Below are 24,158 nucleotides of genomic sequence, written 5' to 3'. Positions count from 1 at the left end.
CCACAGTCACTGAATTTAAGCATGCCTGGGAGATAAACATAGATCCATCCTAAGATAAATAGAGGAAATAGTATAAGGGCAGATTAGATGGACCATGAGGTCTTTTTCTGCCGTCAATCCCACAGGCCGACTCTGTGGGACCTAATCGGCCGCTGGGATTCATGCGGCAGAAGGCGGTCCCGTAGGTATTCTGGTCTGATGCCATGTAGGGCTTTATAGCTCATTATCAAAACTTTGAATTGTGTCTGGAAACTGATCAGCAACCAGTGCAGGACGCAGAGTGTTGAAGAGACGTGGGCAGATTTTTACATTCTGTTTTTGTCACTGTTGTTAGTCCACAAAGAGGGGCGGCATACAAATCAAATAAATAAATAAATAAAATAGATCTAGGGAGCCCCACAATAGCTCTCACGGTCACATTCTGCACGATCTGAAGTTTCCGAACACTCTTCAAAGGTAGCCCCATGTAGAGAGCATTGCAGTAGTCGAACCTCACGGTGATGAGGGCATGAGTGACCGTGAGCAGAGACTCCCTGTCCAAATAGGGTCGCAACTGGTGCATCAGGCGAACCTGGGCATCCCACCCACCCACCTCGCCACAGCCAGGAAATCTCGATCCCAAACTGCTTGGATAGATTGTCGCAGGAGGGAAACGGATAAAAATGTTTTAAAAAAAGAAAAACCTCCATGCATGATTTTAAACTTCCCACCAAGTCAAAGATTAACAAATGTGTGGCAGGAAGCCCATTGCAACATTTCCAGTTCTTGCCAAACGCCCCAGGCAAGTTTTGCTCCGGCTGACCGGGAAGGGAGGAGGCCGGCAAAGAAGCCGTTGGACAAACACACAAATTCCTAGACGTTACTTCTGAATTTCCCCCTGCTCGGGGAACGGCAGGCAGAGTCTTGGCCTCTGGGAATAACGCCCCCCCCCCGGGCCCCCTCTGCTCTTCTCTGTCTCCTGCTTGAATTCTTCCTCAGCGTCTACCAAGGCCGGCCTCAGAGCCTTCTCTGCCTCTGCCCCCTTGAAGGAGACCAGGACGTGCCAGGGGGGGGCTTCCAGACGGGCATCTGCTGGGCCATCCACCCCACGGAAGACCTCGCAGCTGGCAGGTGAGTTCTCCAGGTGTGGCCCAGTTGCTTCAGGGATGTTAGCTGGAGAGAGTGACAGATGTCTTTTTTCTGCCAGGGAGGGGGGGGGGTCTCCTCTCCTCAGAGACCTTCACCCACCTGCTTCTCTCCTCTCTCTCTCTCTTTTTTTTTTCTCTTTCCTATTTTTTGTGTATCTCTTTCTCTCCCTTTATCTCGTTCTCTTTATGTGTTTCTCTTTCTCTCTTTCTCTCCCTTTCTTTCTTTCTCTCTTTCTCCCCCTCTTTCTCTCTTTCTTCTCTCTCTCTCTCTCTTTCTCTCTTTTTTCTCTTTCCTATTTTTTGTGTATCTCTCTTTCTCTCCCTTTATCTCTTTGTCTTTATGTGTTTCTCTTTCTCTCTTTCTCCCCCTCTTTCTCTCTTTCTTTCTTCTTCTCTCTCTCTCTCTCTCTCTTTCTGCTCAAGCAAGAGATCTTATACCATTCTGGACAAATGGTCTTTCAGTCGCTTCTTTAAAACTTCCAGTGTTGAAGTAAGCACAACTTCTGCAGGCGAGCAGTTCCTCTGGTTAATTGTCCTCACAAATAGAAAGGGAGCAGCTCAGAACAAGGGAAAAGAAACGGAGTTAAACTTGCAAGCAGGGAACTTTGGAGCCCATGAAAAAAAGATCTCCCTCCCTCCCTCCCTCTCTCTCTTTTCCACAACTCCTGTTTGCTTCAGAACGTCTTGTGATGGAGAACATCTGGGCCCCTTGGGTCCCCTGTTGTTATGGATTCTTCCTTTTCTTTCCTTCCTTCCTTCTTTGCTTCCTTCCTTTTCTTTCTCTTTCCTTTCTGTTTCCTTTCCTTTCCCCTCCTTTCACTCTCTTCCACTTTCCTTTCCCCTCCTTTCTCTCATAACCCCCCCTACAAAATAAGAAAATCAAGGGGTGTGAATAAGTGCACTAGTGTGCCTCCCCTCCCCTGTCCTATTGTCTATCCTATATCGTATCTACTATTCTTCTATTCTTCTTATACTACTCTCATAACATCCTTCTATTCTCTAATTGATATATTCTATTCCTAAATTTTCACTTCTATTCTTTCTCTAATATATTTTACTCGAGCATAACCTCTATAACCTTCATTGGGTATTGTTGTGTATTGGACAAAATAAATAAATAAAATAAAATAAAATGTGACAGGGTTAGGCATAATATTTCCTTCCTTCCTTCCTTCCTTTCCTTCTTTCTTTCTTTCCTTCCTTCCTTCCTTCCTTTCTCTCCTCCTGCCCTCCCTCCTTCTCTCCCTCTGTCTCTCTTTTCCTCTCTCTCTCTCTGAGAAATTCAGCAACACAAGAATCAGAAACTCAGAGGGAGACACTGATCAACCACTTCCTCCTTTGCCATTGCCAGAAAATGACAGAAATAGTCATTGGCACATTTGTTAGTCATCAGCTTCAAGCTCCACTTTGCATAGGAAGAAAGCAAAGAAAACAGATGACTAATTTCTTATCCAGACCCGCCCTCTTTCTGCAGCTGCTTCAGGACCCTCTGTATCTGTTGTGGTTCATCCGTGTCCTACTCAGCTGATCATGGATTCCCAGGATCAAGAGACTGGGGTGGGGTGGGATCCTAGGCCTGCGTACTTGGCATCCAAATCTGATAGTGAGGAGGTCAGAGAGGATAATGGGGTCAGAGGCTGAGAGCCCACCAGGGCCTGCTGCACCTCCAGAGGTGCCCTTGAGTGACTCGGGAGAAGAGGAGGAGCCTCTTCTCCATGCCAGGGTACGCAGGGCTGTCAGCAGACACGAGTGGCTGAACAAGAGGAGGTCTCTGGGTGAATAGATCTCTGGAACACTTGGCCAGGCCTTTTGGGTATTTGAGGGTGGGTCTCTTGATGAGCGGGTGCAGAAATCAACTTTCAGCTGTGATAGATGGATGATCAGGTTGAGCTTTTGGATTAATTATGTTTAATTACACTTTGAGAAGTGGAATATCTGTTTCTGGGCTTCCTGCCAACTCAGAGTGAGTCATGGTAATGAGAAATTGGAGATCAAGTTGACGCATTTGGGGAGTGATTTATTGTTTGAGACTCTAATGAACGGCTAAGACTGAAACGGGCTTATTTTTTGCTTTCTGATGCATTTTTAAAACATTTAAACATCCCCGCTACTAAAACCCTTAGAATGTCATGCTTAAACCTTGCCAAATCCATGGGTGTGGACCTGTTACTTGGTAGTTTCATCGCTGGGACAGAACAATTTCGTTGGAGGTTTTTCTTGGAACGCTGACACCCAAACCCTGCAGCTGTTTGTCGTATGTTTTAGTCTCCAGGCTTCTTGTGAGTAGCCTGTGGAACTCATTGGGACTGAGCTAGTCCTGACACCAAGGAACACTGATTCAGGCCAGGAAGCCTTCACAAAGATTCTTTTTTTAAAAAAAAAAGAGTAAAAATAAATTTTATTTATAAACACACATACAACCAGACAAAACATTAAAAAATTGGACAATTTGTGATGTGCCTGCATTACAATTCTAAGTGTTTCTTTCCCATTACATGTCATATTTACATAATACATCAAATACTAGCAATGATCTTAATCAGGTATAGTTTTTTTTAAAATTCCCTTTTATATCCAAATTTCCAAGTTTATTGCAACTTACTAGCTCTATTTTCTTTTTTCTCCTTTTCCCCATCCAATTATAAAATTCATCCCAGCAGTTAATAAATTCTTCCTCATCTCTATTTTATTTTTTTAATAAGACTGTCCATTTCTGCACACGATGTTATTTTTTCGGCAGTGTCATCTTCCCGGGGTTTGGTTTCATTTTTTCCAGTGTTGTGCAATCACTATCCTCACAGCAGATGATTTGTGAAGCCTTCACAAAGATTCCTAACACCAGCGTTGTGTGAGTGTGAGCCAAACAGCACCGATTGCGTTGTTGTTCCTTCCACAGGTGATGTCTTCCACAACAGATCTGAGGCCTCCAGGTAATCCTCTATCCCACCGTCCCGAATTTTCAAGGAGGGGTGCATAATTAGGGAGGTCACGGCCTCCATGGGTTGTGGGGGGGATAGGGCCATTTGTATATTCGGGGGCAGGAGGGGTCTTGGTCTATTCAAGCCAAGGCACCCAGGTGGAGATAGAACATGATCTTTTAGGACTGCTTGGCTGCCGCTGTTCTGCCCATGTGCAGAGTGCAGTTTCCCCCTCTGCTAATACACACAGAGAAAGACGGAGAGAGAGAGAAAGAGAGAGACAGAGAAAGAGAGAGAGAGAGACAGAGAAAGAGAAAGAAAGAAAGAGGGAAAGAGAGAGAAAGACAGAGAGATACACACAGAGAAAGAGAGAGAGAGAAAGAGAGAGAGATACACACGGAGAAAGAGAGAGAAAGAAAGAGAGAGATACAGAGAAAGAGAGAGAAAGAGAAATAGAGATATACACACAGAAAGAGAGAGAAGGAGAGAAAGAACAAGAGAGAGAGAGAGATACACACACGGAGAAAGAGAAAGAGAGAAAGAGAGAGAGATACACACAGAGAAAGAGAGAGAGAGATACATACAGAGAAAGAGAGAGAAGGAGAGAGAACAAGAGAGAGATACACACAGAGAAAGAGAGAGAGAGAGATACACAGGGAGAAAGAGAGACAGAGAAAGAGAGAGAAAGAAAGAGGGAAAGAGAGAGAAAGAGAGAGAGAGATACACATGGAGAAAGAGAGAGAGAGAAAGAAAGAGAGAGATACAGAGAAAGAGAGAGAGAAAGAGAGAGATACCACACAGAGAAAGAGAGAGAAGGAGAGAGAGAACAAGAGAGAGAGAGAGATACACACAGAGAAAGAGAGAAAGAGAGAGAGAAAAAAGAAAGAGAGAGGTACACACAGAGAAAGAGAGAGAAAGAGAGAGAGATACACAGAGAGAAAGAGAGAGTGAAAGAGAGAGATACACAGAGAGAAAGAGAGAAAGATATATACACACACAGAGAGAAAGAGAAAGAGAAAGAGAGAGAGAGAGATACACACAGAGAAAGAGAGAGATAGACACAGAAAGAGAGAAAAAGAGAGAGAGAGAGAAAGAGAGAGAGAGAAAGAGAAAGAAAGAGAGAGCGTACGAGGGAGAGAGATACACAGAGGGATCATGATGCTTTCTAGAAGGGGAGGCGAGGAGGGGAAAAGGCCCCTTTCCTGCCAAATCATTGCCCCCACCCCATCTTCACCGTGTCCCCCTGCTTTGACTCGGCAGGGCCCAGCAACACAGAACCTGAGGAAGGTGGTCAAATCAGCATCCCAGGAATTATCCGGAAGAAACGGGATGGTGAGACGCTTCGACCGGAGGAAATCCGCTACTTCGTGCAAACTCTTGGCAGTGGCAGGTCCCGGGAGGGGCAAATCGGTGAGCCTGCCTGGCAGACGGGGTGGGACCAGTATTGGGTTCCTACCTTGATGGGGGCGCAGAATTCCGGTAGCATATGCGTAGGAAGCAAAAGCTCGCAAAAGGACGGGTGGGCACATGAGATTTCAGCTTTTTTTGGTGCTTTTATGCTTCTGCGCATGCGCAAGAGTTAAATATTTTAAAATAAAATAATTGATTATTGAAAAATAAAGTATTTTTAAAAATTAAATCAAATACCATATTTTTTTTAAAAAAAATTATAATACAACTGTGGGTTTGCAAATGATGGCTTTTCTCCTTTTTTCTTTAAAATTAAAGAGATGAAAAATTTCAATCGAAAAAGTTATCTTTTAAAATGAAGTAACTGAATATTTTAAAAGAAAGAACAAAAAGAATTGAAATCAAGTAATTTTTAAAAATTATGATAGAATTCAATTCAATTCAATTTATTAGATTTGTATGCCGCCCCTCTCTGAAGACTCGGGGCGGAATGAATGAATGAAATGAATGAAACACGAAAAGTGCTTTAAATGAAAGAATGAATTTTTAAATTTAATTTAATTTAATTGACTTATATGCTGCCCAATCCCATATGACTCAACCATTGAATATTTCTGATTAAAAATAATCTGTCATTTGATTAAAAATAATCAACTACTAATTATTTTAAATATTCATTGAAACCATTGACTATGTTTAAAGGACACGCCTAAACGTTTTCAAATTAAACAAATTAAGGACATAATTAAATGTTCTTGAATCAAATAGTTACAATTTTAAATGAAAAAATTAAATATTTTAAATTAAGCATTTTAGCAAAATAATGCAATAGAATTAAATTAAATATTTTTGATTAAAGCATGAAATGTGTATTAAATAATTGCTAAAATTAATCAAATTAAATGCACACAAGGAAAAAGCATACACGGAGATATTAAGAGGGAGAAGGAATCTGAGAACCCCCCCAACCCCGCCCCTAAGAATTGATTTACAGACATACCCTTATCAATAAACGGGTGCCACGATGTGTTACAGTCATCCAAGGCTCATCTAGGTTTGACCAATTCTGTGAACAATTCTGTAAATCATTTAACTTAAGTCCATTTCCTATCTTTAGAAGTCCAAAGTCATTTAACTTTACAAACAATGCTTTCCCGTTTGGCGGCCTTAGCCACAGTTAAACCATGACTTGGTCTCGCAGCTGTGAGACCTCTCCCACCTGCCCTCGCCCTCTTTTTCCATCTGGGACCCCACCCACCTCTCTCCTCTCTCCTTCCAGGGGCCATGCTGATGGCCATCCGTTTGAGAGGGATGGAGCAGTCCGAGACGCTGGTGCTGACCCAGGAAATCGCAGCTTCAGGGACCACTCTGGAGTGGCCGGCACAGTGGCGAGGACTGCTGGTGGACAAGCACTCCACGGGGGGCGTGGGGGACAAAGTCAGCCTGCCCCTGGCCCCCGCATTGGCGGCCTGTGGCTGCAAGGTGCGTCAGGAGGGCCAGAAGCAGTATTGGGGGCGGGGGTGTTCCGGTAGCAAAAATAGAGATGCACACCCAGCTCTGGGTAATTGGCGGGCGGGTATGCACGGCGGAGCAAGATTTGGCTTCTGTACATGCGCAGGAAGCAACATCTCATGAGAGGATGCGCAGGCGCTGGAGATTTCAGTGACTTTTCGGTGATTTTTTGCTTCTGTTCATGCACAATAGTGTGCACCCACATTCTTTTGGCACCCAAGGAAACAAATTTCGCCATCACTGGTCTGCTCTTCTGTTCTAGGTAGAGTTTCCTCTTTCTTGCTATATTATTATTATTATTATTATTATTATTATTATTATTATTATTATTATTATTAATTGGATTTGTATGCCGCCCCTCTCCGCAGACTCGGGGCAGCTAACAACAGTGGTAAAACAACATGAACAATCCAATTAATAAAAACAACTAAAAAACCCTTATTATAAAAAACCAAACATACACACAAACATACCATGCATAACTTGTAATAGCCTGGATAATTTAACTCCCCCATGCCTGGTGACAAAAGTGGGTCTTAAGTAATTTGTGAGAGAAAAGAAGGTTGGGGTCGTTCTAATCTCTGGGGGGAGTTGGTTCCAGAGAGCCGGGGCCGCCACAGAGAAGGCTTTTCCCCTGGGGCCCGCCAAATGACATTGTTTGGTCGACGGGACCCGGAGAAGGCCAACTCTGTAGGACCTTATCGGCCGCTGGGATTCGTGCGGTAGAAGGCGGTTCCGGATGTATTCTGGCCCAATGCCATGTAGGGCTTTAAAGGTCATTACCAACACTTTGAATTATGACCGGAAACCGATTGGCAGCCAGTGCAGGCCGTGGAGTGTTGCAGAAACATGGGCGAATCTAGGAAGCCCCATGATGGCTCTCACGGCTGCATTCTGCATGATCTGAAGTTTCCGAACACTTTTCAAAGGTAGCCCCATGTAGAGAGCGTTGCAATAATCGAACCTCGAGGTGGTGAGGGCATGAGTGAAGGTAGTTAAAGTTATAGTTAAAGGTAGTTAAGTAGTAAAGCACATGGTGACTGTGCTGTTTGTTTGTTCTGTGGTGTTATAGATAAACAGAATTTCTAACCCTTGGTGCTTCTTTCTCCTGAGCAGGTGCCCATGATCAGTGGCCGAGGACTGGGCCATACCGGAGGCACGCTGGACAAACTGGAATCGGTGCCAGGCTTTCGTGTTTCCCAGAGCCCAGAGCAGGTGAGAAGACCGACGTGTTTCATGACCCAACTAGAGAAAAGTATCAGAATGTAGCTTGTCCTGTCAGTTGTGGTTGGGGGTGTTGCTTTTTTATTGGCAGTTCCAACTTGTACAGAGAGCAAATCCCTTGTTTTCCATAGTTGGATCAGGAAATGTCTACAAGAAAATAATCAAGGACCCCAGTGTCCTCCTCCTCCTCAACTCAACCCTCCCTACCTACTGGCACTGATCATTTACCCTAGTTGGGTCAATATTTGCAAGCAAGCAAGCCAAATTCTGAGATCAACAATGACCATACAGTCCTCCTTCTCCTCCTCTTCCTCCTCGTACCTCCTCCACTTTTCCACAACCCTCCTCCCTTCTAGCACTGATGATGTTCCCTAGTTGGGTCAAGAAACGTCTTGCAAGCAGACATCCAAACTCAGAGAGCACCAAGGACCTCTCACAATCAACATTGTATTCATCCTCCACCTCTTTTTCTCACAACCCCCTTCCCTCTGACACTGATGATGTTCCCTACTTGGGTCACAAAACATCTTCAAGGAAACCACCCAGCTCATAGAGCACCAAGGAACCCACCGTCCAACCCTGAGCTACAAACATTTTCTTCTACGAGTCCCAGTCATGGGCTCCTCCCGCCATGTAGGAAGATGCTGTCCGGCCGGTGGAAATGGCTTGGGAATGGCATGACTGATAGATTTCGGGCCGGGAATAGGCCGACGGACAGATTCCCAGCAAAAGTCTCTGGTTGTTTGCTTCTGCGTATGCACGGAATCAAAAATACTGGCGAAAAATAGCCAAAGTCTCACACTCACAAGATTTCACCTATTTTTGCCGGGTTTTGCTTCTGTGCATGCGCGGAAACAAAAATATAGGCAAAAATAGCCAGAATCTCGTGAGATTTGGCTTGCTGTGCATGCACAGATGCCAAATCTTGCATGGGGCGCATGCATGCATGTGTCAGGGCCATGGGCGCCTGCCCTGGCCACCAAGGACCGTCTGGGTAGTGCGGTAAGTGGCCGTCCAATACTGACGAGTTCCCTTTGATCAGATCCCAAGGGGACCGGTGTGTTTGTGTTTAAGGCATTGTGAGAACTTGGGCTGAGGTTCTCCCCGAACTCAAGGCTTGCCTGGGCAAGGAAGGAAGAACCAGGCCAGAATCCTGCTTCTTGGATGTCCAACGATGGGCTTTGTTCTCCTGCAGATGAAAGAGATCCTGGGAAAAGTTGGTTGCTGCATTGTGGAGCAAAGCCAACAGCTGGTCCCTGCCGACAAGGTTCTCTACGCCCTGAGAGACGTGACAGCCACAGTCGACAGCCTGCCCCTCATCGTCAGTAAGTCTTCAGACCCTGGATGGTCTCAGGACCGGCACTGAATTCCTGGCAGGATTTATTTATTTATATTTATTTATTTTATTTATTGTTAGAGTTGAAAGGGACCATGAAGGCCATCGAGTTCAACCCCCTGCCCAAGCAGGAACCCTATAGTACACCAGTCAAGGGGCAGCTCTTAGCCCGGATGCATTAAAAGGTTGGGTTTTCTCAGGGGTGAAATCAGGCAGGGCTTCCTACTTACGGCCGCTACCAGTCTGCTTCCCACGGAGCTCTGCATTCTCTTGTGCGCATAAGCAGAAAATCACCAAAATTTTCCCACCGGCAGTGAGGAATTTTGTTTATTATTATTATTATTATTATTATTATTATTATTATTATTATTATTATTATTATTATTATTATTTATTATTACACTTGTATGCTGCCCTTCTCCGAAGACTCAGGGCGGCTCACAGGGTAAATATTCTCATTGTGCCCAGAGAGAAAAATATCTGCCTCTACCTAGGATCGAACTCACAGCCTCTTGACTGTAAGGCCAGAACTTCATCTCGAGGCCACAGTACCACTCCCTTATCTATCATCTGCCAAAAATATAAAATAAAATATAAAAATGTTAATTTAAAAATAAGAAATTAAATCACAGAGTATTATGTTGTTATTGCTGTTATATTGTGTTGTTTTCGTATTTTTGACTATTATTAGCTGCCCAGAATCCTTTTCGGAGAGGGTGGCATAGAAATATAATATAATATAATATAATAATAATATAATAATATAATATAATATAATATAATATAATATAATATAATATAATATAATATAATATAATATAATATAATATAATATAATATAATATAATATAATATAATATAATATAATATAATATAATATAATATAATATAATATAATATAATATAATATAATATAATATAATATAATATAATATAATATAATATAATATAATATAATATAATATAATATAATATAATATAATATAATATAATATAATATATATTAAATAAAAGACAGACTGAGGGTTTTTTTCCTGTCTTCAGCCTTCTGTGTTTCTATGAGCTTCTGGGGAAGAGCTGTGCACCATGGGCTCAGCAGCTTCTTTCTTGGCTCTTAGGTTCCATCTTGAGTAAGAAGGTGGTGGAGAATCTTTCTGCTCTGGTGCTGGATGTCAAATTTGGCAGTGCCGCCTTGTACCATACGCTGGAGAGTGCTGAGCAGCTTGCTCGAAACCTGGTGAGACCGAAGTTGCCCCATCCAGCTTCTTTGGAAGGTTGGGGGACGGATGACAATGATGGTTAGCATCACAGAGGGATGGATTTCCTTCTCCCCCAGTGTTGTCCTTGGAGATGAAAACTCAACCCTTGGAACAGAAGTGTTGTGGTCTGTCGGCCACCAGCCCCTCCCTCCAGCAGCCAAATCAGAGGAGAAGTCATGGGAGTTGGGGTCAGCAAGCTGAGAGTTCCAAGGGGGAAGAGGGAATGGAGCTGGGAGAGAGAGAGAAGGAGAGGGAGGAAGAGAGAGAAATAGGGAAAGAGAGAGAGAAAAGAGAGAGAAAGAGGGAAAGAGAGAGAGGGAAAGAGAGGGAAATGGAGAGAGAAGGAGACAGAAAGAGAGAGAGAAAGAGAGAGAGAAAGAGGCAGAGAGAGAGAGAGGAAGAGAGAGGAAGAGAGAAGAAGAGAAAGAGAGAGAAAGACTTGACTGAGCTATTTCCAAAGTAAACAATATTTTATACACTTTAATGTATCTGTCCTGTATGACTGAATAATTACTCATATCTCCTGGATATCTGCTGGAATCCCACATTTTCCTCTTTGCATGTCCTTGATAACTCAAGGGTTCTGCACACTCCTTAACACACTTTGATATTTCTACATAGAGCTTAGTGTCTACGAGTTTTCACCAAACCTGATGGATCAATGAGATGTGTTCCTCTAGTCTAGGGTTAATATATCATCAAGATATACAAGCACCCCCTTATATAAATGATCCTGTAACACCTCATTTATAACTTGCATGAAGTGCTCTCTGTTGCCCAACAGGCATAACTTTGAACTGGTAACTCCCTTTCATAAAGATTTGGGATGACTTGCACCAAGTAAAGGTGGAGAAACCTCACCTTTCCCGCCTGTTCTTTCCATCTTCCACAGGTGTCCACCGGAAACCATCTCGGGATGAAAACAGTGGCAATTCTAAGCCAGATGGATGAGCCCGTGGGTGTCCGAGTGGGCAATTCCTTGGAAGTCCTTGAAGCCTTGCAGTGCCTGGAAGGAGGTGGCCCCGGGGACCTCCGTGAGCTGGTCACCACACTAGGTGTGTCTCAGTGATGGTACCTCGATGGACAGATTCAGCCTGTAATATTGCATTCTAACCATTGTGCCACCAAGGAAGGAAGGAAGGAAGGAAGGAAGGAAGGAAGGAAGGAAGGAAGGACAATAGCACTTAGACTTATATATCGCTTCATACTGCTTTTAATTATAGAATCATAGAATCATAGAATCATAGAATCATAGAATCATAGAATCATAGAATCATAGAATCATAGAATCATAGAATCATAGAATCATAGAATCATAGAATCATAGAATCATAGAATCATAGAATCATAGAATCATAGAAGAGTTGGAAGGGACCTCGAGGCTCATCGGGTCCAACCCCCAGCCCTCTCTAAGCAGTTTACAGAATCAGCCTCTTGCCCCCAACAATCTGGCTCCTCACTTGACCCACCTCAGAAGGATGAAAGGTTGAGTCGACTTTTGGCCAGTGGTGAGATTTGAACTACTGAACTACAGCTAGCAGTTAGCTGAACTATCCTGAACTAGTGCTGCACTCTAACCACTGCGCCACCCTGGTTCCATCTGCCACCTTGGCTGACTTTTCTCTCTCTCTCTCTCCAGGAGGCATCTTGCTGTGGCAGAGAGGGCGAGCAGCCTCCGTGCCTGCGGGGGCCACTCAGATCAGCCAAGTCCTGGACAACGGTGCTGCCCTGCGCACATTCCAGGCCATGCTGGGGGCTCAAGGCGTGGAGGCCGAGGTGTGCCGCCTGCTGTGTGAAGGGACGGAGGAGCAGCGTTTGCAAGTCCTGAAAGCGGCTGGCAACCAGGAAGAGCTGCGGGCTCCAGGAGAGGGTATGCTGGGGTGGGGGGCGCTGCAAATCTCTCTCCTCCCCCCCCCCTTCCTGATGGTGCCCACCTGCAGATGCTTCTGGCCAGGGCTGCAGCCTGGAGGAAAAGATTGGTGGCAGGTGCTTAGAAACGCAGGAAGTCCGTGACATATGACTATAGTGGGGCCAGTTGTTAAGTGAGTTTTGTTCCATTTTACAACCTTTCTGGCCTCAGTTGTTGTTAAACGAATCACTGCATCAAAATGGTTAAGTAAATCTGGCTTCCCCATTGACTTTGCTCGTCAGAAGGACACCAGGAGATGGCGAGTTCTAGTCCTGCCTTCGATAGGAAAGACGGCTGGGTGACTTTGGGCCAGGCATTCTGTCTCAGCCCCACACACCTCACAGGGTTGTTGTAGTGGGGGGAAAGAGGAGGGGAAAGGAGTCTTGGGCATATCTTAAGCTACTTACAAAGCATTAAAGGGGAAGGAGGGAGGGAGGGAGGGAGGGAAGGAAGGAAGGAAGGAAGGAAGGAAGGAAGGAAGGAAGGAAGGAAGGAAGGAAACTGCTCCGAGTCTCCGGAGAGGGGCGGCATACAAATCTAATTAATAATAATAATAATAATAATAATAATAATAATAATAGATCAAAAGAAAGAAAAAAGGAGGAAAAAAGAAAGAAAGAAAGAAAGAAAGAATAGAGAAAAAGGAGGAAGGGAAGGGAAGGGAGGGAGGGATGAAGAAAGGCAGGAAAGAAAGAAGGAAGGAAGGAAGGAAAAAAAGAAAGAAAGAAAGTCCATAACAACAGGGGACATAACAGGTTCAGATATTCTCCATCGCAAGACAGGAGCTGTGCAAAAGACCGAGTCGCTTTCAGGAACCAGGGAAGGGGGGGGGGGGTGTCCCTCCCCCTGCCAGAGTGGAGGGTCCACTCGCTCAGCCTGTCTTCTCTCCCTGCAGGGACCGTGAAGCAGATCCAGGCTCTGCCCATCGCGCAGGTGCTGCATGCCTTGGGAGCCGGACGGACCCAGGAGGGTCAGAGGATCAACCCTCGGGTGGGCGCGGAACTGCTGGTCTCCACAGGGAAGCGAGTGGCCAAAGGTGAGGGAGGCGGATCCAGGGCGCCAAGGCCAGGGAGGCCTTTGAGGCCCATCTAAAAGGCAGAGCTCCCCCTAGAAAGGGGTCCCAGGATGCAGCGCCCTCCCACAAGCCAGAGGAAGAGGAGGGGAGGGGAAGGGAGAGGAAGCAGGGAAGGAACACTAGGCAATTGTTGGTGGTTTATGGGAAGGTTGGTTGTTCTGCAGGCATTTCATGACCCAACTAGGTAACATCAATAGTCCCTGAAGGAGGTGGGAGGAGGAAGAGGAGGAGGAGGAGGAAAAGGAAGAAGAAAAAGAAAAAGGGGAAGAATAGGAAGAGAAAGAGGAGGAGGAGAAGCAGAAGAAAAAGAGGAAGAAGAAGAAAGGAAGAAAAGGAGGAGGAGGAAGAAGAAGAAGAAAAAAGGAGAAGGACAAGGAAGAAGAAGAAAAGAAGAAGAAGGGAAAGGAAGAGGAGGAGGAAGAAGAAGAAAAGAAGGAGGAGGAAGAGGAGGAAGAGGACAGTGGGGTCTTTGATGCACTCTGAGCCTGGCTGTTTTCTCCCATGACCCAATTGGAAGGGGGTGGGAGGAAGACTATGGACTCCTTGGTGCTCTCTGCATTGCCTTGCAGACATTTCATGACCCAGCTAGGTAACATCATCAGTTCCTGAAGGGGGCGGGTGAAGGAGGAGGAGGAGGAGGAGGAGTATTATGAGTTCCTTGGGTGTTTTCTTTCAGACATTTCATGACCCAGCTAGGTAACACCGCCAGTGCTTAAGAGAGAGTTGGGATTCATTGCTCTCTTTCCCTTTTCCTTCCAGGAACCCCGTGGATCCGAATCCATTATGAGACCCCCCGGCTGAGCCAGACCCACCGAGAAACCTTACAGAAGGCCCTCATTCTGGGGGACATGGAACCCTTCACCCCCACCTCCAAGGTGGCGAAAATACTTCTTCCTACTGGAGAGTTGGCCACGACCGGGTCACAGGGGGGGAGAGAGCAGGCCCCCCTGGGCCAGTGAGTGGAAGGATCTTGGCAGCAGCTCCCCCAAAAGTCCCCCCAAGGCTGCAGCCTTAGATTAAAGCCCCTTTTACCGAAGGACGAGAAAAGAGGCGGCCCCCTTCAGAAGGCTGCCATACACCTGGTGGCACAGACTGGACAAGGCCGTCAGAGCCGCAGTGAAACCCACTTAACTCCTCTGCCAATTCGGAAGTGCACTTTTTAATCCGCGCTATGATCCTGCACATGTTTTTTCACCCTCTGTGCATGCACAGAATGCTTTGCCCATGTGCAGAGGGTTAAAAACAAGAAAATGGTGATGTCCGGGAATGCAGGCGAAGACTTGCGCTGCTGTCACTACCACATCTCCAAAAAACTGCTGCTGCGCACTGGGTTGAAGATGTCAACCCAATGCACAGCAGCAGTAAAGAAAGCAAATTCCACGCTTGCCATGATTAGGAAGGGAATCGAAAATAGGTCGGCAAGTGTTGTATTGTCTCCGTACAAATCGATGGTGATGCCACACTTGGAGTCCTGTGTACAGTCCTGGTCACTGCACCTCAAGGAGGATAGGATGGAACTGGAAAAGGGGCAAAAAAGGGGCAAGAAGTATGAGCAAGGAAATGGAGCCCCTCCCTTATGAAACCAGGTTGCAACGCCTTGGTCTCTTCAGCCTTGAAAGATGGTGTTTAAGGGGGGACTTGATTGAAGGGTATAAAATCCTGCATGGGATAGAAAAGGCGGATAGAGAACAATTCTTTTCTCTATCCAAATTATACCAGGACGAGGGGCCCCTCCCTAAAGCTCATAGGGAAGAAAGTGAGGACAAATAAAGGGAAATATTTCTTCACCCAGAGGGTCCTTGGTTGATGGGATTCCCTTCCAGAAGAGGTCGTGACAGCTGTCAGCCGGGAGAGCTTCAAGGCAGGATGAGACAGATTCAGGGATGCCAAGTGTATCATAGGTGGTGATTGAAACAGATGTCCAAGTGCCGCCTCTATGTTGGTTGAGGCAGGCAGGATTCCCTTGGGTCCCATTTGTTGGGGGTCAAGGGAAAGGGAGGGTCTTGCCTTCTCTTTCTGCTCAAGATCCCCATGGGCAATTGGGGGGCCACTGTGGGACACAGAATGCTGGACTCGAGGGGCTTTGGCCTGATTCAGCAGGGCTCTTCTTAGGTTCTTAGGTTCTTATGTAACTTGCATCCACTGGTCACATTTCACCCTTGCTACTTAGGTCAGGGGTGTCAAAGTCAATTCCATTGATGGCCACATCACGGCTGGGGTTGATCTCAGGGTGGGCATGGTCAGCTTGACAGCTGTAGGGAAAAAAATAAAGCCCTTTTTCCCGAATATTGTTGCAAGAAAGGAAAGGTAGCAGTGACAAAAGATGTCTTAACTAATAGAGAAATGTGCATCATGTTCTCCAGGACCGAGTCAATGCCTAAGAACCACAATTCCTTAGGGGAAAGGGAAGAGTTGTAAGAAAAAATAAATAAAGTTCTTTTGCCTCATATAACCCCTTGTTCTGGTAGAAGGGTAAAGGGATGAGTTATGGTGAAATGCTTACTAAGAAATGTAGTTTGGCACACTCATTTACAATTAACTTTTAGATATTTTAATAAACGGGGTGTGGACATCTTAATAAACGGGGTGTGTTTACCCGAGGGGAGTATGATAGACAGTGAGGGGGAGGCACAAGGACAGTAAGAGAGCACGTTGACATGATGAGTCATAGGTTTGGACGTAAGTTAAACCATAAGTTATTAATTAACATGGCTCTCTGACAATGTTGGAAATCCTAGGAGACAAAGCACATAGTTCTCGTGGAGAATGTTCATGGGGGAAGCTGGTGTCACCATCGTAGCAGGAAGCCAGCGGGAGAGAACGAGCAGTTCCCATGGTCAGTAGATCATGGACTGGCGTGGTGGGAAGGTTAGAGAGGAGCGTCCTCATTCCGTTTCCCTCAAAGGGCGAAGGGCTCGCTGTCAGACGCTACCGGAATGTGAAGGGCAGGAACGCTGCTGCGATGGGGGCCCAACATTGAGCGAACGCCGGGGCTGGGCGAGTTGTGAGCGCCAGGGCTGGGCAGGCAAGCTGCGAGTAGCGGAGATGCGGAGTTCAGAACGGGTGGATGACGGAGGTTTAGATTCACCTTTTTTCCCACTGATTTTCATCATTTTTTTTCACATGCACGGAAGCAAAAAAGGCAAAAATCTCATCCTCGCGCAAGATTCAGTGTCTGCGCATGTGCAGAAACAGAATCGCACCAGGAATGTGTTGTGGTGAGCTCTGGCCCAGCTCCTGCCCCAAGGACTGTGGATGTGGGGGAGACATCCACATGCTGCAGGCCTGTTTTGCCCCCGGTGGAATCTGATGATGAAGGCTCCTCTGACCAAGAAGACATGAGTGACAGGGAGGAGGAGAGTGGGGCAGACAGCTCAGAAGGAGATCAATTATCTCTCTCCTCCTTGGATTCAGAACAAGAGTTAATGATACAGCCACGCATGCGGAGAGCGATGCATAGGCAACAACAACTGAAAGATTATTATCAAAGAAAATGAGGCCACCTGTGGTTGGGTGGGGTTGTGGTCATTAGTGAGGCTGCTATAAAGAGCAGCCTGTGGGTTTGGCCATTGTGGAGGATTATCTGATCGTTGTGTTTCGTGCCTGCTTTACTGACTTTGACTTTTTGTGTGCTGATTTTTCCCCGCTTTGAAACTAAACCAGAGCAAAGTGTGTTTCACTTTGTGAAAAAAGAAGGACTGTGAATTGCCTCACAGCTGCAAGCTAAGTATCACAGAACTGATAAGGGACTTGTACCAATTACCAGTTTTTTTGGAGACGAGGGCTCTTGGCTATACCAAAAGAGGGCTTGGTTTATTTGCATTTTTCGGTATAAAGAACATTGTTTTGAATTTTCAAACGTGTGTGTGTCTGAAATTGTGTCTGGACATTTTTGGGAGGATTCTTCCAGAGAGCCCGACAGAACAGAACGCGTGCTCCCAAGGCGTTCCGATAGCAGGCCCTTCACTGAATACACACACACAAAAGAAAATGAAAGTAATGGAAACATTTGATGAATCTCCTCTGAAGAAGGAGAAGAGATATCTTTGGGCAGTTCCATCCACGGAAGTATTTCCCGAGGCCACAATGAGTTACTGGATGAGGGGAACCTTTATTGCAAAAAAAGAGGTGGGGGAAGGACAGTTTGGGGCGTCCGTGGGTGGTCTCAAAGCACAACTTTCTTGCACAGACATCTGTTCTCCTCACTGCAGGGGTTGGTGATGGCCTTTCCGTTGTGAATCGCCACGCAGCATTCTCCGGGACATGGCGCGCTTACATGGATGGATCTGCCAAGAGATAACAGCAGCCTCCCGCATGGTCATATGGTTCAAATTCAAACGCTTGATAAGCGGTTTGTATTTATGACTGCCTCAGCATCCCTCTGTGTGTGTATGTGTGTGTGTAAGAGAGAGAGAGAGACATGAACTCTTTTTGTGACCTTTTGACTTAACTGAGTTTTACCCCGTTTTAGGACCTTGCTTGCCACCGTTGTTAAGCGAATCACCACAGATGATAAGTTAGTAACCCGGTTGTAAAGCAAATTGTGTTTCCCTATTGACTGTGCTGCTCAGAAGGGCGTCACGTGATCCTGGGATATTGCAACCATTGTAAATGTGAGTCCGTGGCCGAGCGTCCGAAATTTCAATTGCGAGATCGCAGGGAACGGCTGCATCAGTTGCAATTGTGAAAAATGGTCAGAATAAAAGCCACTGCTTTTTTCAGTCCTGTTCTAACTTCAAAGGGTCACTAAACAAACTGTCGTAAGTAGGGGCCTCCCTCCCAGGTGCTTTCCCACCACCTATCGTGGGTCGTTGTTTAAAGGAGGGCTTTTGTGTCCATTCTGGGGTGAGGGTGGAGCAGCACTTCTCCAAGTTTTAAAAAAGATTCAGTAACATTTAAAAAGATGTTTTAAAGCAGGGGTCTCCAACCCTGGCAACTTTAAGACCAGTGGACTTCAAATCTCAGAGTTCCTCAGACAGACAACTCTGCCTTTTGTTTCCTGTGTTAGTATCATGTACATAACGGTTGGCTTTGGCAATAGATAAACAAGCTAACAATGAATGCGTTATAGCTTTAAGAGTTAGTGTTGCAGATGGCCATTAGAGGGAGCCGGAAGCGTGATTCTCTTTCTCTGCTCAGTCCGTGTTTTTCTGTTCATTCTTGTGCTGATTCATTGTGACTGCTGTAGTAAGAACTTTGTGTTCGATGATAGTTTATGTACTTGTAGTATTGTGTACGTATTGATAGTTATTGATTGATTTAATTGTGCATGACTCGATTGTTTAACTTCACTACAATATTTGCTAAAACAAATACTATTGTATATGCTTTAATGTATCTGGTTTGCATGACTGAACCGTTACCCATATCTCCTGACTAGCTGCTGGATATCTGCTAGACTTCCATGTTTTCCCTTGCGCATGGGCATCCTTGATAACTCAGGGGTCACTCTGCACACTCCTTAACAACCTGCAGCCCCTCAGCCCTGGGGGAAAAGGTGACCCTCACATCTGCATGTGCAAGATTTCTCCGTCTGCCCAACACCAGGTTGTCTGAGACAAGTTGAAGAGCAAACCGATCCAGACCTTCTGTGGGACGTGGACATGATCAATTACACGAACCCATTTGCGCGACTCCTGGAGCAGGAATTCCTACGAGGAAAATGCCCGGTTTGATTCTGGCCAAAGAGCAGGAAATGGCGGCTACTCAGGGATATTCAGAGGAAGCAGCCCCAACACCTGGACCCTCAAGGATAGACGTCACTTCAGCAATGTTGATGGGATGGATAGATGGATAGATGGATAGATAATGAATGGATGGATGGGTGGGTGGATAGATGGATGGATGGATAATGGATGGGTGGACAAATAGATGAGAGATTATAGATATAGAAAGAGAGATATAGAGATAGACAGAGGAGGGAATAGAATAGAATACATACCATAGAGAGACAGAGATGGATAGATGATGGATGGATGGATGGATGGATGGAGATAGATGACGGATGATAGATAGATAAAAATAGATGGATGATGGATGATGGATGGATGGATGGAAGGACGGATGAATGGATAGATGGAGATGGGAGAAGAGCTGGGGGAGGAAGAGGAAGATGGGATTCCAACCAACAGCCTCTTCCCCATCCACCCCCCCCCACCTACTCCCCCCCCCAATGGCTGCCAGGGAAAGAATGCTCACCATCTCCCCTTGCGTCTCAGCCTTGAGTAGTCCGCCTCCCCGCTTCTGGCACTTCCCCATGCACCTTCCCCAGGGCATCAACAAATCCGTCAGTCGGTAGCAGTTCTCTCCCCGTTGCAGCCAGGTGTAGTTGCTGCAGATTTTGCAGTGCTGACCTAGACAGAGGGGTGGATCTGGGAGGTCGAGGGGAGGGAGAGAAAGCATAGCAAACCCCTCCCCCCCGGCTCACTCGTCCAGTTCTTCTCTCTTTGCGCCCCCCCTGTTCAGAACTGGGTGGAGGAAGGCTTGAGTTGATGTCCAGAAGGAATGGCTGAGGAGGTGGAGATGTCTCCAACGGGGAGGATGGAGACGTCTGCCTCAAACGACGATTTCTCCACCACTCAACCTAAGATCTCTCTTCTAATCTTGATGCTGCAGCCATTACCCACCTTGTAGGAGGGGCTTTGGGTCAAGATCCTCACTCTGGGCTCCTTGGTGCAGCCTGAGCTTGGCTGTTTGCTGCAGACCTTTCTTTACCTAACTAGGTAGCGTCATCAATGCTAGAAAGGACTGGGGTTGCTGAAAGGAGGAGGAGGAGGATAAGGAGGAAGAGGAGGACAAGGAAGAGGATGAGGAAGAAGAAGAACAGGAGGAGGATGAAGACAAGGAGGAGGAGGAAGGGGAGGAGGAGGAGGAGGAAAAGGTGATGGTGGAGGAAGAAAAGGAGGAGGATAAGGAGGAAGAGGAGGACAAGGAAGAGGACGAGGAAGAAGAAGAAGAAGAACAGGAGGAGGAGGAAGACAAGTAGGAAGAGGAAGAGGAGGAAAAGGTGATGGTGGAGGAGGAGGAGGAGGAGGAGGAGGAGGAGGAGGAGGAGGAGGAGGAATTTACGACCCTAGCTCTTGTTCTATTCTATTTTGGGGGCCAGGAGAAGCCAGCACGGAGCAGGCACTTACCCTGATCTCCTGCTAACAGTTTGATAGCATCGTTCAACCTGTTCTCCTGCATCCTCATCTGCAAAGTTTGGTCATTTAATGTATCGGCCTTCTTGATGTCTGAAACGAAGGAGAAAGAAACTGGAGACTATGTGCAGAAGGACAGTGGTGGACAGAGGGCACTCCACCAACTTGTGAAGCTCAGTCCAGAAGGCCAAATCTGAAGGGATTCTGGGAATTAGAGTCCACCCATGTGAAGCCTTTAAATAGAGATATTGTTCTAAAGTTACCGCCTCTGATTTAGCTACTATTTCATCCTTCTAGTACAGATGACGACTACTACTATTACTACTCCTACTACTACCACCATTTTCTTCTTCTCCTCCTTCTTCCTGTTAGTAATACGCACATTAACAGTGTGGGTTTGGCAATATATAAACAAGCTAACATTGGATGCTTCTATGTATTGAAACACTCTGGCTTTAAGAGGTAGTATTGCAGATGACCATAAGAGGGAGCCAGAAGCCTGATTCTCTGTGTATATGTGTGTTCTTCTGCTCATTTTTGTGCTGATTTATTGTGACTGCTGTAGTAAGAACTGTGTTTTTGATGATAGTTTATGTACTTGTAGTATTGTTATATGTATTGAGAGTTATTGACTGATTTGACTGTGTATGACTGAATTTTTTAACTTGACTACGATATTTGCTACAGTAAATACTATTCTATACGCTTTAATGTATCTGGTTTGTATGACTGAACTGTTACTCATATCTCCTGACTACTGTATCTGCTGGATATCTGCTAGAATTCCATGTTTCCTTTGCTTATGTGCATCCTTGATCTCAGGGGTCACTCTGCAAACTCCTTAACACTTCTCCTCCCCCTTCTCCTCCCTTATGAAACCAGGTTGCCTCAGTCACTTCAGCCTTGAAAGAGGCGTTTAAGGGGTGACTTGATCGAAGTGTATAAAACCATGCATGGGATAGAAAAGGTGGATAGGGAAAAACCATTTTCTCTATCACACAATACTAGGACGAGGGGGCCCTCCCTAAAGGTAAGAAAGTGAGGACAAATAAAGGGAAATATTTCTTCACCTGGAGGGTCCTTGGTTTATGGAATTTACTTCCAGAAAAGGTCATGACAGCTGTCAGCCTGGAGAGCTTCAAGGCAGGATTGGACAGATTCATGGATGCCAAGTGTATCATAGGTGGTTATTGAAATGGATGTCCATATGCCGCCTCTATGTGGGTTGAGGCAGGCAGGGTTCCCTTGGGTCCCATTTGTTGGGGGTTGAGGGAAAGGGAGGGTCTTGTCTTCTGTTTCTGCTCAAGATCCCCATGGACAATTGATGGGCCACTGTGGGACACAGAATGCTGGACTCGATGGGCTTTGGCCTGATTCAGCATGGCTCTTCTTAGGTTCTTATGTTCTCCTTTCTAACAGCCTTGTGAATCCTACCCATTGGTCTGTGGGTCCAGCCTTTTCTTTGGTTGAGCTCCATTGCTTCCTTAGTCCTGGACATGGCCATTAGGTATCCAACACTGTGTAGGGGAATCATCCTTACACAACAATATTGTACGGAGAGTCACGGAAAGTATTCCAAGCCAGCTTGTCTGCTGCGACAATTATGTCCATGGATGGAGGAATAGCTGGACTTTTCTTGATCAAGTTTAGCATTGACGTTCTTCAGAGATGTTTGACAGCACTACCCACCCCCCACTCCCGCCACATTCCCAGCCATCCAGTTCTAGCAGTCAAGGATTATGGGAGGAATTATTTGTTTGTTTGTTAGTTTGTTTATTAGAGTTGGAAGGGACCTTGTAGGTCATCTAGTCTAACCCCCCTACTTGAGCAGGAGACCCTATATCACCCCAGACAAATGGCAGCCCAATCTCCTCTCGAAAGTCTCAAGTGTTGGAGCATTCACAATCTCCACAGGCAACTTCTGTTCCACTAGTTGATCACTCTCACCATCAGAAAGTTCCTCCTTATTTCCAGGTTGAATCTCTCCTTGGTCAGCTTCCATCCGTTATTCCTCGTCTGGCTTTCTGGAAGACAGCCTGACCCCCCTCCTCTCTGAGGCAGACCCTCAAGTATTGGAAGACTGCTATCTTGTCACCCCTGGTCCTTCTCTTTGCTAGACTACCCATGCCCAGTTCCTGCAATCGCTCTTGGTATGTTTTAGTTTCCAGTCCTCTGATCATCCTGGTTGCTCTTCTCTGAACTTATTCTAGAGTTTCAATGTATGTTTTGTAGTATGGTGACCAAAACTGGATGCAGTCCTCTAGGTGTAGTCTAACTAAGGCTTTATAGAGTGGTAGTATTACCTCCCTAGTCTTAGAGTGTATCCCTCTGTTGATGCAGTTTAGGATTGTATAGGCCTTTCTGGCTGCTGCCGCTGCACATTGCTGGCTCATATTTTGTTGGTTGTCTACCAAGACTCTGAGATCTCTCTCGCAGTCAATTACTCAACCCTTCTGCAGGTTCTCGGGCCATTCTACCATCAGAGGATCCACTTGAGAGAAGAAGGGGTCCCGGAGTGTGTGGTGAGAAGGCTGAGAGAAGCAGAGATACTTACAGATGTTAAGACAAATCATCAGCATGGAGAACAAGCTCAAGGCCACCGCTGCTAGGAAAACGGCAAGAAATGGTGCCCATTTGGTTATGCAACGGAGTTCTGGTGGGAAACAAAGGACAAATGCCATTAAATGAAAATATTTGCAGCTCAGGTGAAGCCTTTGCTGCTCTCTTGAGCTGGGTTGTTTTCTTGCAGCCTTTTCATGACCCAACTAGGTTACGTCATCATTGCTAGGGGTGAGTGGAGTTTGTTTACTCTGATTATATACAGGTAGTTCTTGACTTAGGAAGTCAAAAATTTATGTTGCTAAGCAAGACATCTGTGAAGTGAGTTCTGCTTCAGTTTACGACCTTTCTGGCCACCGTTGGCCATTTTGACCATTGGGATGCTGTCATGGTCATAAGTGTGAATAACAGACATAAGTCATTTTTTTTCCACGTCCGTTGCAATGTTTAATGGTCTGTAAGCGAACTGTTATAAGTCACCGAGAACCTGCATTCTGCAACAGCAACACATTTTAAATAATAATAATAATAATAATAATAATAATTATTATTATTATTATTATTATTATTATTATTATTTATTGGATTTGTATGCCGCCCCTCTCAAAGACTAAGATAATAATAATATTCACTGAGAAAGAAATAATTTAATATTTCCGTTAGACACAAACATGAAGTATAATATAGAGG

General features: G+C 45.6%; 2 protein-coding genes across 4 annotated transcripts in view; one reads left to right on the top strand and one right to left on the bottom strand.

Moving 5' to 3' along the window:
* Window positions 1–737: 737 nt before the first annotated feature.
* Window positions 738–16,222, top strand: TYMP (thymidine phosphorylase). 3 transcript variants are annotated; one of them, XR_011559396.1, is made up of 12 exons: window positions 738–1,110; window positions 3,904–4,057; window positions 5,306–5,455; window positions 6,735–6,937; window positions 8,084–8,182; window positions 9,387–9,516; window positions 10,646–10,764; window positions 11,679–11,841; window positions 12,426–12,656; window positions 13,591–13,731; window positions 14,530–14,970; window positions 16,190–16,222. XR_011559396.1 is itself a non-coding variant. In XM_070754528.1 (11 exons), exons 2-11 carry the CDS (start codon window positions 4,027–4,029, stop codon window positions 14,727–14,729), a joined length of 1,467 nt encoding a protein of 488 aa, XP_070610629.1. In that variant the 5' UTR covers window positions 738–1,110; window positions 4,024–4,026; the 3' UTR covers window positions 14,730–16,222. The 3 variants fall into 3 exon arrangements, 2 of the variants coding, with proteins under 2 accessions (XP_070610629.1, XP_070610627.1); XM_070754528.1 differs by having other exon boundaries at window positions 4,024–4,057; window positions 14,530–16,222; XM_070754526.1 differs by having other exon boundaries at window positions 14,530–16,222.
* A 1,713-nt stretch (window positions 16,223–17,935) lies between these two features.
* The window catches only part of LOC139168825 (killer cell lectin-like receptor subfamily B member 1B allele B), a 23,794-nt gene continuing 17,571 nt past the window's right edge, over window positions 17,936–24,158 (bottom strand). Inside the window, exons 5-9 of the mRNA XM_070754552.1 lie at window positions 23,464–23,562; window positions 20,904–21,002; window positions 19,969–20,123; window positions 19,279–19,421; window positions 17,936–18,056 (exon numbers count right to left, since the gene is read on the bottom strand). Of these exons, the coding sequence (XP_070610653.1) occupies window positions 17,936–18,056; window positions 19,279–19,421; window positions 19,969–20,123; window positions 20,904–21,002; window positions 23,464–23,562 (617 nt within the window). The remainder of the gene's footprint in view (window positions 18,057–19,278; window positions 19,422–19,968; window positions 20,124–20,903; window positions 21,003–23,463; window positions 23,563–24,158) is intronic.

The sequence above is a fragment of the Erythrolamprus reginae genome, chromosome 6 (genome assembly GCF_031021105.1).
Source record: "Erythrolamprus reginae isolate rEryReg1 chromosome 6, rEryReg1.hap1, whole genome shotgun sequence".
Classification (NCBI taxonomy): domain Eukaryota; kingdom Metazoa; phylum Chordata; class Lepidosauria; order Squamata; family Dipsadidae; genus Erythrolamprus; species Erythrolamprus reginae.
Note: the sequence above shows the minus strand (reverse complement) of the source record. Positions and strands in the feature narration are given on the sequence as shown.